The sequence below is a fragment of the Oncorhynchus gorbuscha genome, linkage group LG02, assembly GCF_021184085.1.
Source record: "Oncorhynchus gorbuscha isolate QuinsamMale2020 ecotype Even-year linkage group LG02, OgorEven_v1.0, whole genome shotgun sequence".
NCBI lineage: Eukaryota > Metazoa > Chordata > Actinopteri > Salmoniformes > Salmonidae > Oncorhynchus > Oncorhynchus gorbuscha.
In genome coordinates, this window is record NC_060174.1 from 62809547 (window position 1) to 62826232 (window position 16686).

Consider the following 16686-nt stretch of genomic DNA (forward strand, 5'->3'; position numbering starts at 1 on the left):
TCATGGGGTGGTGACAAAAAGAGACCTGAACCGATGACTGAGTTCTGCCATTTTGTGAATGTCCAAATGTATGCTCTACGCATAACTGAAGAGCAATGTGCAGCTCTAATTCAACTGAGTTTACCTGTTGTGGTTTTGGGACATCATCAGTACTGTGGACTGGTCAAACAAACACTGCCTAGTGTTTACTCTGGCTGCTCTGTTTAGATCCCCGCTAACATGGCTTCCTCCTTGGCTCCTTCTCTTCCCAGTCTTTAGCATATTGGGTTTTCATGCATGGGCTGATCTGTGGGCCGCAAGCTGCCATACGGCCTGGCAGACTCCATGCAAACAGTCCGAATGCACTAGGGCTCTGCACATTTGGGGTTTTGCACAGGAAAGAAACAGGGTCAACGTAGGTCCAATCGGTGAACACACTCATTTAGACATTTCAAACATTCGCATCACAGGCTGTTGAGTGCTATGATAACAAACCCTTCAGTTATCCCAACAGCTACACAATCTCAATTAAATGGAGTACAGAGTACAGTGATAATCCCAGCAATAATAACGAGACGAATGTCAATTGGTATTGAATCGACTCTTTTAAAGGTCAAGAGTTATTCACAGTGCACACAGGAACCAAACACAACATCTTGTCACCCAAATGATTTGGCAAAATTGTTTGTCATGTTATTTACAATATCTCCACGTGTCTCTAGTCTTGTCTATTTAATCAAAGAAAAGCTCGCTGGCAACACTGCATATGGCTTAGGCGGGAATCTGCACTTAGGTAGTAAATTCTACTCTTTAGTTATGTGCAATGTCCATTACAACGTTAGGATGACATAAACCACAAGAGCTCTAGTCCTGGAGCAACTTTCCTCCCTGCCGCATATCCCTGTGTGGTAATGAAGACGGTCACAGGCCCAGATAGAGGAGGGACAGCAGGTTTGGTAGAAGCAGGGCTGAGACAAGTGACAGGTGCCTCTAGCTAACACAAGCCTGGGCCAGAGACGTGACAGACAGGTGCACATAGATCCAGACGGACAGTAGCTACACACCTAGAGGATGAGTATTGTGCTGTACGTGTGGACAGATTGACAGGATGCCAGGGCTGGATGGAGAGTATTCACTGTTGCTGTTGTATTAGTTAGGTAGAAACCAGGCAGTGTTTAACCAACAGTTCCCCCGTCTCTCTCTCTGCAGCATCCAGCCTGGCAATGTTTCATGACAGGTTGATATACAGTAGAGTGGCTGTAAAATAATTTTTAAAAAGGACCTAGGCAACAAGGCCATTTATTAATGAAGGTACAGTACATGTGTCTGGTGGTAATTACTGTAGGCTGTGCAGTGACGATAAGTCCATGGAATAGCAGAATGGGTAAGAAGCTATATTTGTATTGTTTAGTCTCCTGTTTATTGAAACCCTTACTCAATTATCAAGCTCCCTGCCCTTTCTGCATTGTCTTGGGGAAATTGTGCTTCATAAAAGGAGAGAACGAGGGAATACTGCATCCTCTGATCCTCCCATGCAAATCGCAGTATTTCGCGCTGACACTGGCTGTATTTCAAAAGTTAGCTGCTGTTGCCCGGCAACGTACACCACAGTTCAACTTAGCTTGGGCGCCCAGTCGAAGTGCGCTGTCTCCCATCTCAACCCCCCACCTCCCCCTCTTTCTTTCTCTCGTGTGTTTTCACCATGCCTGGTGTTCTCTCCCTCTAAATCCTCCCTCCTTTTCTTGGTTTCTTTCTCTTGCTCCCCTCTACACTCTCACCTCTCTCCATCTCGCCCTCTTTCTCTCCCCCCTCTCTAATGTCCACCAGTAATCTCCCTGACTTCTCAGTCTTTTAGCGTCGGAGAGTATCAGAAGCACGGTGCTGTCTGTTGTGTGAAAACACACACTGAAGGAAATGATGCACACTCTCAAACTGACACAGACATGTCTACAAACCATACAGGGCAAGCAGTATCTCTAGTCTCTTTATTAGGCACAGTACCTACCACTGCAGTTCAACCATTAGGGCTCTTTTGAGTGTATTATAGTGGCTGTTCAGCGACGTCTGTAGGTTAGACTGAGATATAAACACACCAGACAGGCCACTGATATTGTGACACGTTCTTTTGATCACACAGCTCTGCCTCATCTCGCTCCTGCTAGCTGTGAGAACACAATCTGGTTCACAGCATTGAGGAGTGAACATGATTTGCCCCGAGTACCACCATTAAATCTTTTGTCTTGCCCATTCACACATACACAATCCATGTCTCTGTTGTCTCAAGGCTTAAAAAGTCCATCTTTAACCTGTCTCCTCCCCTTCATCTACACTGACTGAAGTGGATTTAACAAGTGACATCAGTAAGGGATCATAACTTTCACCTGGTCTGACTAGGTATAATAATAAATATATAACTTATGCCATTTAGCAGACGCTTTTATCCAAAGCGACTTACAGTCATGTGTGCATACATTCTACGTATGGGTGGTCCCGGGGATCGAACTCGGGACCCTGGCGTTACAAGCTCCATGCTCTACCAACTGAGCTACAGATGTTATAGGTCATCGAGTGTTTTGTACACTCGGTGTGTATTTGGAAACACAATACAGTCAGGTATACACACCTACCGTATATGTAAGCACAGAGGCAAACACGTTAACATGCACCGTTCAGGCAAATAACACAAGCCCAAAACGTACGCACATGGACATATACTAACATGGACTTTCACACACAGACACACGCACAGATAAAACACAAACACACTGTTGAATGGGATTAATTTACCCCAGTGAAAATCTCCTGCCAGGCCTGGGCTCATTATCCCAGCAGCAGGAACATGAGATTTCTCTCTTTTCCCCCTCTAGTCAAGCATCCATTATTTAACAGCATGTTGATCACGTTGGGCCTCAGTTCGGAGAGCTCTCTGCTCTCTCTCTTGTATTCCCCCAGCGTTCAGCTCAGCAGCTCCCCAGCGCCACATGCACTTGAGCAACACAAATCTCTAGCCGACAAAAACTTGGCCATATTGCTGTATTGCTCTGTGTGCGTGCATGTGTGCATTTTTGCGCATCTCAGACAATCATATTGCAGGGGCTGGAGCACCACTCTGCTTTAGGTCCTTGTATCAGCTGGTTTTTATTATTACTTTTCAGCCAGCAACAGGTTTAGAGCTGAGACACTGGTGAGGGAATCACCATCCAATCAAATACCTTTTGTAGGTTTGTACAGTAGTGTAATTGGCTGATGGAAACAATCAAGACCCCCAGGCCTATATAGTTGTGAGTTCACAGGTGCATTGTCCTATGGGTCAAAGGACCTGCCTGATGTGTGGTGTTTTCATTCTAACTGGTCTGTGATGTAAGAGCACAATGGTGTTGGATTTAGTATCCAATCTGAATCAAACATAATTGTCTACGACCGATTGATTGGAATGCAAACCTGCTTTCATAGTAAGGCCACAGGTCCAGCGGTACGAAAGGCTGCTGCGGGCCTCCTGGGTGGCGCAGTGGTCTGCGGCACTGCATCGCAGCTCTAGCTGTGCCACCAGAGACTCTGGGTTCGCAGCCAGCCGCGACCGGGAGGTCCGTGGGGCGACGCACAATTGGCCTAGTGTTGTCCGTGTTAGGGAGGGTTTGTCCGGTAGGAATATTCTTGTCTCATTGCATACCAGCGACTCCTGTGGCGGCCCGGGCGCAGTGCGCGCTAACAAAGGTAGCCAGGTGCACGGCACATTGGTGCAGCTGGCTTCAGGGTTGGAGGCGGGCTGTGTTAAGAAGCAGTGTGGCTTGGTCGGGTTGTGTTACGACCTTCGTCTCTCCCGAGCCCGTGGTACGCAAACGTTCAGCACCAGCACGAACCAAAACAAGAGGCTGGTCACTGTTTCAGCACCACGGCCGTTAAACAGCGCCAGGCAGCTCATAAGGAAATGTTTCAACGCACATGTGTTGGGCTCTGTCTGCAGGTCTGCTGATAGACACTCTGCGACGCTTTTATTGCCATACTGCTCTCAGACTATTTGGAATCCGGCATCTGAGGATGTCTAACGGTTTCCCCCTGTGAGCTGGCTGTACAACTGATGCTCTGTGTTCAACTGATATACCGTGTGAGGGTCTCTAAGGGGAGTGGTCTTTGTTCCCTGTCTCGTGATGGTTTGATTTGATGGGTCTGTTTCCTCTTCTCATTGGCTCTCATCTTCCCCGCCCTCTATATCTGGGGCCCTCAGCGTTTGGATTGGATTGTACTGTACTACATGAAGTCATGTTCCCTGGTACAATACATCCCGCAGAGGGAACTAATGTCATAGGAAGGACAAGCTAGATAATGTAGAATAATCCTCTGCACCATCAGTCTGGACCAGAGTTAAAGTAGCTTGCAAACAATTATCACATAAAGTAAGCTTCTTTTTTTTAACAAAACATTATGCGATTAGAATTCTCTGGGATCTTTTTCCCGTGCTTAACTTTAAGTCTGAAGTATTTGTGTCCTAGCCTCAGAGCAGGTGATCACGGACTGTCTCGACGTCCCATTGGGGTGTGTTGTCTCACCTCACTGTGTTGTCTCACTGTGTTGTCTCCACAGCCGTGCCCTTCCCCCTGAGTCATCGCCTCACGTTGAAGGAGGTCTTTGACAGTGAGGGGAAGCCCAGGGTGGACCTGCTCAAAGCCCACCTCACCAAGGAGGGCCGCGTGGAGGAGGCCGTGGCACTGCGCATCGTCAACGAGGGCGCCGCCATCTTGCGCCAGGAGAAAACCATGCTGGACATAGAAGCACCAGTCACAGGTGAGGAATAGAGATCACCTTTACCTTTTTGACTTTGGCGAAACAAACGTTGACTAACGTTCATATCACGGTCCAACAGGGTGGAAGGAAGACAGACCTGTCTGTTGAAGACAGACCTGTCAGAATAGATATGATTTATTCTGGTTACTTGGTCCAGTGGCGAGTGAGAACGAGTATTATGAGTGACTAGGTTGCTGTGAGAGTGGGTCTGTGGGTCTAAAGTGCTTCAGACTGAGGGACTCTTTTATAAGCAGGTTAACGTGAGAGTGATTCTGAGCTCTGGAGCAAACCTGCACTGTAGAGAACTTGGTATTTTGGCTATCTGGGAGAATGTACTTTCGTTTGATGTATAAATGTATGTGTGTGAAGTTGTCTTACTGTACTATGTCTATAAGCAAATATTTGTGGGCAAGTAGAGTGTCTGAAAGTGAAACAGGAAGACAAGCATAGCGAGCCTGGGAGTGAGTGTGCAAATGAATGACCTGAAATACAAAAATAAACTCCAAAGCACCTGACTGGAGTTGAAATGAAGATGAAAAGTAGAGACGGAAAAGCAGGACTCTCTATATGCAGAGTCCCATATCAGTTCGCTGTCACTTTCAAGTGTTACAGGCATGTAAGAATACTATATCTCTCAAGCACCTCAAGCGCTCTGTATCTCTCTTTATCTTTCTTTTCAAGTATCAGAGCATCAATGTTGAGTGTCGTTTGAAGATACCTCTCAGACAGGCACTTGTACATGATGAGGACCAGAGTATACTGAGGCTTGTTCAACCAATCATAGAAGTACAGCGGTTTGTCACCTCACCTGCATTTAAAGGGTTTGACTCCAAAACGCAATAAACACACATTTTTTCACATTTAGCTTTTTTTTTTATTATCTGAAAATGAATTGTTCCTTTCTATGAACATTTACTTTAGATGTGCTTTAGAATGTGTTTTGTCGCAAAACGCGATATCGAACACTATGCGCTGTGTCCTGAGCCATGTGCTTAGACAGTTGGGACATTGACGTTTCTGCATTATGATGCATTTACATGACACTACAACATTCTATGGCAGCCATTTTATCTCCCAGTAACAGAATGACAGTTATGATGTGTTTAGCCTACATGACCCTTCAGCCATGTTAGTACCCCATTAACATCACACATGGAATTTAGTTAAAAAATATATATATATTACAAATTCAAAGAGTTGGCCAAACTCTCTAAATATATGGCTCTGGCTAGATCCACTGTCCAGATGCATGGAACATTCCATATGTTTCTTGTCACTAGCGTAAAAGTTAATCATTTAGCGAATAATTTCCATTATATTTGTTTGTTCAGTCATAAGTTAGTTTTTTCGAAATATCTTTTCCACACTTAGGAATGTAATCGTATTACAGTTTTATTTATTACCATCGTTAGGACCCAGATCTCAATACTTAGGTCACTTTTTCAAAACTTCACACAGATCTCCTAACCAACTTTCAGCTTGGCACAGCAGTTAATTTCACATCCAAAATGCACGAACACTACCAAAACACTTCATACATGTCTCAAATCAACTCATTCTTCCATAACACTAGCAAAGGTTGTCTCCCAACAAGCACACTGTCAGTCATAAATCAACGACCTATTAAAAACACCAACAACAGGTAGCATTGCGCAATGTTTTATTTTGTCAAATGTCTTTACAAAACAAGAATGACACCTCTCTACTGTTTAGAATTCATTGCAGTATATGTTACATCTAAACCAGTTCTTTAAATAGCCTGTGCAAAAAGTGTTTTGTTTGATTTTGTTGAGACATTTTTGTTGGCTAAATTAAGTTCCAAAGGCAGTGCGCACCGGCACACAAATCCTTTTTTGATAATTTGTTTTTGTTTTTAAGGACACGTAACTGTGGATCATTTGGCCAATATCGCTTGTCAATTGATGGCTACTGATCCAGAATCCAATGGCAGAGAGCTTTACACCACTCCAGCCGACGCTTGGCAGTGCACATGGTGATCTTAGGCTTGTGTGCCGTGCGGCTGCTCGGCCATGGAAACCCATTTCATAAAGCTCCCTACGAAGAGTTCTTGTGCTGACATTGCTTCCAGTGGCAATTTGGAACTCGGTAGTGAGTGTTACAACCGAGAACAGACCATTTTTAGGCTCTACGCGCTTGAGCACTCAGCGGTCCCGTTCTGTAAGCTTGTGTTGCCTACCACTATGCGGCTGAACCATTGTTGCTCCTAGACGTTTCCACTTCACAATAACAGCACTTAGAGTTGACCGAGGTAGCTCTAGCAGGGCAGAAATTTGACAAACTGACTTGTTGGAAAGGTGGCATCTTATATCTGTGCCACGTTGAAAGTCACTGAGCTCTTCAGTAAGGCCATTCTACTGCCAATGTTTGTCTATGGAGATTGCATGGCTGTATACACCTGTCAGCAACGGGTGTGACTGAAATAGCCAAATCCACTCATTTGAAGGGGTGTCTACATACTTTTGCATATATAGTGTATATGGATAGGACCAAGGATATCTGCATTGTGAGCAGCGTTTGTATTTTTCTTTGCTAATCCAGCTCGGGGTAGGGCCCTTTCTAAACCGCGTCTCTCTCATTGTGGAGGCTATGTCCCTGGCATATGACACCAAAGGATAATGGTTGCCTAGCGGTATGCATACTCACTCCACTCGGGGTGTGACAGCTCCTTGGGCATTGTTCAAGAGCATGACGAGTGGGGATACCTGTGCTGCAGTAAGTTGGGGTTTCCCACATACCTTTTGTGAGGTTTTATCACTTGGATGTAACTGCTCCTAGTGTGGCTCCTAGGGTTCTTATGGCTGGCTCCGGGAGTGGGAGTTAGGCAGCGTGCAGGTTGTGCATTTATCCGGGTTACCACAGTTCCCTATGTAATTGAGCCTTGTGCTGCCCGTGGGAGCGGCAGCGTGTAAAGTGCGCATTATCCGGGTTACCATAGTTTCCTTTGGGCGTGCACCTTGAGCTGCCGTGGCAGTGCGCGCGTGCACAAGTTACTGCAGGTTTCCTGTGGGCTTGAGCCTCCAGCTGCCGTGGTTCATCGACACCGGTCGATGCTATGCAGAGCACGTGTTGCGCTTTACCGAGTCACGACAGGTGTTCTGTTTTTTTGGGACTTGCGATTCCGTGTACGAGTTCTGGCTTTTCAGGCTCACAAGGTAAGTATTGTTCTTGGAACCGTGGGGTCTGTGGACTTTCAGTACACATAGCCAAGTTGCAGCAGGTTCTTGTTCCCTATATGGGGCTCTGACAGTTCAGTCCTCATCGGGCTCTGACAGTTCAGGCTTCTCCGGTATGTATTAGGGAAAAGGATGACTTCCGTAACCCCTTTTTGGAGTCGATGAAACGTGTGTGTGCTTGGGCTGCCACGGGCCTCCGAGTTTGGTATCATCTGAGCCGGCTTGGGGCGTGATTGTATGTCCCTTAGTATGTTATTCCGAGTGACCGATTGAAAGGGAACATACGGTTATGAATATAATTACTGTTCCCTGAAGGAGGGAACGAGGTGTAACATATTTTGGTCATATTTGGGCTCACTGAGTTGAGGAATACTGGCAGCCCCAGTATTATAGCCAGGAAGGTGGGGCTTCCGAGGGTGGCCTTAGCATCCATTGGTCCGTAGGGCGTGATTTCAGTTTTCTTCAGATGAATATGATTGGTCGTTGATTTCGAGGTATGTTATACCATTACATCTAATCTCATAGCAAGTAGACCTATTTACCATTACATCTAATCCCATAGCAAGTAGGTTCTCTTCTGTACTCATCAGCCTGTTCTACTCTCCCCCATGTCTGAATCCCCTGTCATACTACGGCCATGGAGGGAGAGGAATGCTGGAGTAAGGCAGTAGAGGACACAGGATCTCACCGTTTACCATACTACATCAGCAGCTAGTGTTCACTTGTAATGTGAGTCCCGACCCATTTGCTTTGTCAGATAACTGCCCATTTATCCCGTGTTTAAACAGGTGATTACATTGAGATTAGAAATCTATTTGTACGCTGGTGCCTGCCTGTCCTTGTTCGTGTGCTATAATTTAGTTAGAAGTAGGCACACTGTGTGTCACCGACATTAGGGGTCATAGGTTCTTCAAATTCTAGTTTCATTTCATTTGGTATTAGTATCCATTTTCATTTCATTCCTGCTCTGAAAAATGCATTGGTTGCCATTGTGCAGCATGTGTTACCAAGATATACTAGGAGTTGTGAACATGATAAATAGACATAGCCCAATGTACAGATGGCTCCTCCCCTGGCACTGAGTGATTGATTGGTGGACTGACTGACGAAATGGTTGATTGGTTGGTGGGAGATGGTAAATGGAGACGGGATACCTTAGTTACAGTACAATGGGGTAGTCCTTCGACCCTCTGGTGAACAAGCGCCACAAACATGAGGGTCATATGCTTCATTTGTTGAGCATGAATAATGGATGATGATGTGGGTATCAGTGCAAAGACATTCTTAAGAATAGAGTTGGAAAGTGTGGATCTCTGTGTAAGACGACTGTATTTTTGCTGTTACTAGCACTGTTTTAGAGTGTCTGTGCTTAGTCTTACGTTTGTGTGTGTGTGTGTGTGTGTGTGTGTGTGTGTGTGTGTGTGTGTGTGTGTGTGTGTGTGTGTGTGTGTGTGTGTGTGTGTGTGTGTGTGCGTGCGTGCGTGCGTGCGTGCGTGCGTGCGTGCGTGCGTGCGTGCGTGCGTGCGTGCGTGCGTGTGTGTGTGTATTTATGCATTCATGTACTACTACTCTATGTGCTGTGTGCATATGCTATTTGTGCGTGTGCGTGCAAGCATGTGTGCGTGTGTTGATTGCTTTACTCACACAAGCAGAGGCTCCCAATCGCGTTGCTCTGAGCTTTGAGTGGACAAAAGGCCACAGTGGAGCTGATAGAGGGAGACCGAGGCAGATGGAAGGAGGAGAGGGAGGGTGAGTGGGAGCGAGAGAGTGGTGATGAAAGAGAGGAGACGGGGAAAGAGGACGAAATGAGATGCAGGTTTAGTCTGTAAAGCCACAGTGTTGAGCACCCAGGGTCCAGTTGTTATTGTCTCCGGGGGATTGGAACCAGCCAGCCAGAGTCCCAGCCTCCCAGGCTCCCTCCCCCAAGGCCCAGGGTCCCTGAGCCACACCCACCTCCTACTGGGGGTAGAAAGAGAGAGGCGTCTGGGGCCAAACACCCAGGCAGCATCGCCATGCCAACACCACGCGAGGGCGAGATGATATATAGAAACTTCCATTTATTTCATTATTTATTCTCATAAAAATCATATCACCATGGCAACAGGAGTTTGCAACTTCTCTCATCTCTCTTACACACTCTCTGAGAAAATCACTGAACCGAGAAACAGCATAAATCTTCTACTGTCTAATTTACACAGGAAAAGCATGCATCACACAGGCACTCTCTTTTTCTCAGTACCACACACGCAGACTTACAAGACTGCAGACACACACACTTTATCATAAAATTGAAGTCGGAAGTTTACATACACCTTAGCCAAATACATTTAAACTCAGCTTTTCACAATTCCTGACATTTAACCCTAGTAAACATTCCCTGTCTTAGGTCAGTTAGGATCACCACTTTATTTTAAGAATGTGAAATGTCAGAATAATAGTAGAGAGAATTATTTATTTCAGCTTTTATTTCTTTCATCACATTCCCAGTGGGTCAGAAGTTTACATACACTCAATTAGTATTTGGTAGCATTGTCTTTAAATTGTTTAACTTGGGTCAAACGTTTCAGGTAGCCTTCCACAAGCTCCCACAATAAGTTGGGTGAATTTTGGCCCATTCCTCCTGACAGAGCTGGTGTAACAGAGTCAGGTTTGTAGGCCTCCTTGCTCGCACATGCTTTTTCAGTTCTGCCCACAAATGTTCTATTGGATTGAGGTCAGGGCTTTGTGATGGCCACTCCAATACCTTGACTTTGTTGTCCTTAAGCCATTTTGCCACAACTTTGGAAGTATGCTTGGGTCATTGTCCATTTGGAAGACCCATTTGCGACCAAACTTTAACTTCCTGACTGATGTCTTGAGATGTTGTTTCAATATATCCACATAATTTTGTTTCCTCATGATGGCATCTATTTTGTGTAGTTAGACCAGTCCCTCCTGCAGCAAAGCACCCCCACAACATGATGCTGACACCCCTGTGTTTCACGGTTGGGATGGTGTTCTTCATCTTGTAAGACTCCCCCTTTTTCCTCCAAACAGAACAATGGTCATTATGGCCTAACAGTTCCATTTTTGTTTCATCAGACCAGAGGACATTTCTCCAGAAAGTACGACCTTTGTCCCTGTGTGCAGTTGCGAACTGTAGTCTGGCTTTTTTATGGCAGTTTTGGAGCAGTGGCTTCTTCCTTGCTGAGCGGCCTTTCAGATTGTGTCGATATAGGACACGTTTTACTGTGGATATAGATACTTTTGTACCTGTTTCCTCCAGCATCTTCACAAGGTCCGTTGCTGTTGTTCTGGGATCGATTTGCACTTTTCGCACCAAAGTATGTTCATCTCTAGGAGACAGAACGTGTCTCCTTCCTGAGCGGTGTGACGGCTGCGTGGTCCCATGGTGTTTATACTTGCGTATTGTTTGTACATACGTACGTGGTACCTTCAGGCGTTTGGAAATTGCTCCCAAGGATGAATCAGACTTGTGGAGGTCTACCATTTATTTTCTGGGGTCTTGGATGATTTATTTTGATTTTCCTATGATGTCAAGCAAAGAGGCACTGGGTGTGAAGGTAGGCCTTGAAATACATCCACAGGTACATCTCCAATTGACTCCGATTATGTCAATTAGCCTATCCGAAGCTTCTAAAGCCATGACATCATTTTTTGAATTTTCTAAGCTGTTAAAAGGCACAGTCAACTTAGTGTATGTAAACTTCTGACCCACTGGAATTGTGATACAGTGAATTATAAATGAAATAATCTGTCTGTAAACAACTGTTGGAAAAATGACTTGTGTCATAGATGACCTAACCGACTTGCCAAACTATAGTTTGTTAACAAGAAATGTGTGGACTCCAACCTAAGAGTATGTAAACTTCCAACTTCAACTGTATATAAAATGCCGTTGTGTACTGTATGTAATGCTAACAGATCCAGTAATAATGTGCTGATCATTTCTCACGCTGTGGGATGTGATGTTTTGCAGTGTGTGGGGACATCCATGGGCAGTTCTTTGACCTTATGAAGCTGTTTGAGGTGGGTGGCTCGCCGGCCACGACGCGTTACCTCTTCCTGGGAGACTATGTGGACCGGGGATACTTCAGTATCGAGGTAAGAGACCTTTAGACTGGGAGGCATTCCTGCCGTTTCCACATGGAATGAGAGACAAATGGCGTCTCTGACGACTGAAAAACACTGCTGCTGCCTCGTTCCCTGTGCCACTCCGTGTGCTGTGCTCTGTCCCTGCGCTGCTATATTGGAGGAGCTATAGTGCACTGAAGCACCGCAAAAACACCACTCGGCCAGCTTCCCCCGGAATCTTCTGTGAGGAGGAAGGAGGAATCATCCAATCACATGCAATCGATGCTGACAAGTTGCAGTTGCATAAAGGAAGGCTCTCCCGCTGGCCTGGGGGGTTGATTATCCGCAAACAGACTGGCTCTACCAATTCTCATGATTATCATACTATCTTTATCAGCTGTCACCAAATCAATGGCTGGGCGTCCTCATCTGATATACACTGAACAAAAATATAAACCTAACATGTAAAGTGTTGGTCCCATGTTTCATGAGCTGAAATAAAAGATCCAAGAAATGTTCCATACGCACAGAAAACGTACTTCTCTAAAATGTTTGTTTACATCGCTGTTAGTGAGCATTTCTCCTTTGCCAAGATAATCCATTCACCTGAAAGGTGTGGCATATCAAGAAGCTGATTAAACAGCATGGCCATTACACAGGTGCACAAGGGACAATAAAAGGCCACTGTAAAATGTGCAGTTTTGTCACACAGTGCCACAGATGTCTCAAGTTTTGAGGGAGCATGCAATTGGCATGTTGACTGCAGGAATGTCCGCCAGAGCTTTTGGCAGAGAATTGAATGTTCATTAATCTATCATAAGCCGCCTCCAACGTCGTTTTAGAGAATTTGGCTGCACGCCGAACCGGCCTCACAACCCACAGATCATGTGTAACCACACAAGACCTCCACTTCCGGCTTCTTCAATTAGGGGATCGTCTGATACCAGCCAAACAGACTGTCGATAAATCTGAGGAGTATTTATTTCTGTATTAATGCCCTTTTGTGGGGAAAAACGACTTCTGATTGATTAGGCCTGGCTCCCCACTGGGTTGGGTTGGCTCCAAGTGGGTGGGTCTATGCCCTCCCAGGCCCACCCATGGCTTCGCCCCTGCCTACTCATGTGAAATCAATAGATTAGGGCCTAATGAATTTTATTTCAATTGACTGATTTACTTATATAAATTGTAACTCAGTAAAATCGTTGAAATTGTTGCTTGTTGCGTTTCATATATTTCAAATAAAGGTCCATTTTCAGGCCTTTTCTGGGTTGAGCTCGAGGCAGTCATTGATCGTGATACGGTCTGATTTTATATCCAATGTTATATAACGCTGACGTTGTTATCGTCAAGCTGCAGCCTGATGCAGGCCTTTTTCTTTTAGGTCCTGAACAGTGTATCATATCATTCAGTTTTTGTGTGTGTGTGTATGTAAACTGATCAAATAACCCTTTATCTACTCTCTTGACAGTGTGTTTTGTACCTTTGGTCGCTGAAAATCCTCTACCCAAAGACGCTATATTTACTGCGAGGAAACCATGAATGTAGACATTTGACAGAATACTTCACCTTCAAACAAGAATGTGAGTACTCTCCAGAGATGTTCTATTTCTGTGTCATCTCGTGCATTGTTCCTTGAGAGGCTATGAAAGGATTCTTGAAATTGAAAGCGTGATACATTAGCGAAAAGTAGTGGATGGATGGTTCGAGCCGAGGTATCCCATGAGGAGAAGCAGTACTACAAGTACTACAAGCACAGGTAGACCTGGAACCTATTTCCGTATCTTCTCCGGTGGCACATCACCATGGTTACCAATGCTGTGAAAGGTTGGGGATTAGGAGTTAATGAAAAAAAGACTGCCATGGCATACAGACACACACAAACAAAGATGAAATCGGGTGAGCCCGGGGAGAAGTGTGAGAAGGTGTTGTGATGAATATCCGAGATCCCTTAGCTGGGAAGGAATATGACAGATGGTAGAGGTGTTCTCTGGGTCTTAGGTGATTTACCCAATAAATTTCTGGGAGTTTATATATGAAGTGTGCGACTCATTATTTTTTTTAAATAGTTCTCTGGGTCTCTAACGTCCATGGAGAAGTGCATGATGGGAGTCATCTTGTTCTTCTCTGCTCAGTCGGATCACACAATACAGTATATCCTCTTGAGAGAGGATGGTTGGATGTTATTACGAAAAGACATCCAAACATGTATGCACTCACTATTGTAAGTTGCTCTGGCTGAGTGACTCAAATGTAAATGGTTTTGACTGTGAGATACTGTTTGTTCTTACTTGGACTATCTGTTCCAGGCTGAAATCTCTCTTTAAGCGTGAATCATGCATTAATGTCAATGGACAGCTTATGTAACAGTCAAAGCTATTAGCTCGTATCTCACATCAGGATTCCACCTTGATGGATGACTTGTGTGGTCCCTGAGGTCCCTGTTTGTATCATTGCACTGATCCAGTTGTCTCTCTGTGGTGGACAGGTAAAATCAAGTACTCGGAGCAGGTGTATGACTCATGCATGGACGCTTTTGACTGCCTTCCCCTGGCTGCCCTCATGAACCAGCAGTTTCTGTGTGTCCATGGAGGACTCTCACCAGAAATACACAACTTAGATGACATAAAGAAGGTATTGAACTACCACCATGGCACTGACAAGCCATGCATAGGAGCATCAAATCAACTGTGTTTTCATGTCTTCGCATACTTCAGGACAGCACTTGTGCATTTTGTGTGTGAGTGCATGCGTGACTACCCGTGTACGTGCGAGAGAGTGTTGTTTTTGTGTTTGAATATTTGCGTATTTGCTCGTGTTTGATTTCAGTACATTTCTCTCTGCTGTAGATAGACCGGTTCAAGGAGCCTCCAGCGTTTGGGCCCATGTGTGACCTACTGTGGTCTGACCCTCTGGAGGACTTTGGCAACGAGAAAACCCAGGAGTACTTCAGCCATAACACAGTCCGAGGCTGCTCCTACTTCTACAGGTCAGCTCTCTCTCGCTCCACCTCAACACTTTCTTTCTTTCATAACTCGTCCTCGTGTTTTTTGAGTCGTCAATTATCCCACTCTGGATCTGTCGACCAAACACGTACCTCCAAACCAAACGGCACGAATCCAAATCTCAAATTGTACACACACAGGGAAATGCGGCGCGCACACAGCCCCGACGTGCATCTGTGTTGCCGTGGTTCTGTATCCTGTCAGCCATAGTGTGTGCCGTTTATATGTCATGTCTGTGTGAGATGCAGCCGCTGCACTGACCTATATTCTGGGTGCCGAGGGTATTTGGGCGGAAAGCCTTGGATGTACATGGGGCTGCATTCGGTAGGCTCCCAGTAGGTGCTCAGAGCCCGGCCGTTATTCGTTTATTTTCTTTCCTGCCCAAATATATGAACAATTAAATATTTCACACGCCAATGACAACTTAGATGGGGCGTGGCTGTAGGGAGGGGTAGAGGGGATGGTGGTGGTAGTATAGGATGGATGGAGATTTTGGTGCAATACAAGTACACCTCAGGTCATTGAGAGGGGGCACATGGGATCCCTGGTGATTAGTAGGTGTTATTGGTGGATCTCAGCTGGCTTATGTCCATGTTGTAAAGGCTTTGTGTCCTTTTGTGGACTGTATCATTCTGAATGACCACAGCAATACATGGAAGGGAACTATCAGACAGCCACATAACACTGTATGTCGTCCCACCCGACATCCTTGTTGTTAGGTGGTGGACTGTGCTTTATTTTTATATGATGAGGTGAAAGACCTACGGTCTGGTTTGTCGGGGAGGAGTTACAATAGTGTCTTCAGGGGAACAGTTCAGCAGTGCTTCTCATCCGTCACTCTGTAGCCCGACAGCTTCAGCACCTGCTGGTTTCAGCACTACAGTGGTCCAGAGAAACGCCTCAGGAGCCAAATCTGACACAGACATGAGAGACCGCCTTCTCTGACCAACTGAGCCATGGATTTAAAAAACTGCAGCACATTTGGGTACAAATGCACAATCAATATGCAGGCTTGAGTCATCAATGTGCATAAAAAATGTTCATAACCATGGTGAAAGTAATCTCCTGTTATTTTCAGATTTTTAAAAATCATTTACCACAGCAATTTGCAGGTTCTATTCAGGTTGATTGCAGTCGCTCTCTTTTTTTATGTTCATGATCTCATTGTATATAGTGAAAGTAGCATAGGGAAGCCCTGTCATAATTAGCCCGAGAGCTAGCTAGCAACCAGGGGCAGATTAAGAAATCATAGGCCCTGGGGCTTTGTTTTTTTATTTTTATAACCTTTCCACCCTAACAGGGCCAACATCATGTTCTGTAAACAAATCCTTGCGCCAAGATGCAATTGGATGCGTGGTAAATATACTGTTGAAGAGAATAAAAAAAAAGGTTATAATAAAACCATAATTGTTTTGTTTTTATTTAACTAGGCAAGTCAGTTAAGAACAAATTCTTCTTTTCCACCACTAACAGCGGGTTAGCTGCCTGTTCAGGGGCAGAACGACATATCGTTCACCTTGTCAGCTCAGGGATTTGATCTTGCTACCTTTCGGTTACTGACCCAATGCTGGCCCAACGCCCAACGCCCAACCCACTAGGCTACCTGCCATGACACAGATAGGTTACAGTTGAGCAGAGGCATATTTAGGATTCCC

At 45.2% G+C, this 16686-nt stretch overlaps 1 protein-coding gene across 2 annotated transcripts in view; it reads left to right on the forward strand.

The window, feature by feature from the left end:
- LOC124006395 (serine/threonine-protein phosphatase 2B catalytic subunit alpha isoform-like) overlaps nt 1-16686 on the forward strand; it is a 59233-nt gene that overhangs the window by 30682 nt on the left and 11865 nt on the right. For both annotated transcript variants that reach the window (XM_046316396.1, XM_046316388.1), the window contains exons 2-6: nt 4561-4761; nt 11935-12059; nt 13498-13609; nt 14515-14660; nt 14876-15015. In XM_046316396.1, the coding sequence (XP_046172352.1) occupies nt 4561-4761; nt 11935-12059; nt 13498-13609; nt 14515-14660; nt 14876-15015 (724 nt within the window). The remainder of the gene's footprint in view (nt 1-4560; nt 4762-11934; nt 12060-13497; nt 13610-14514; nt 14661-14875; nt 15016-16686) is intronic.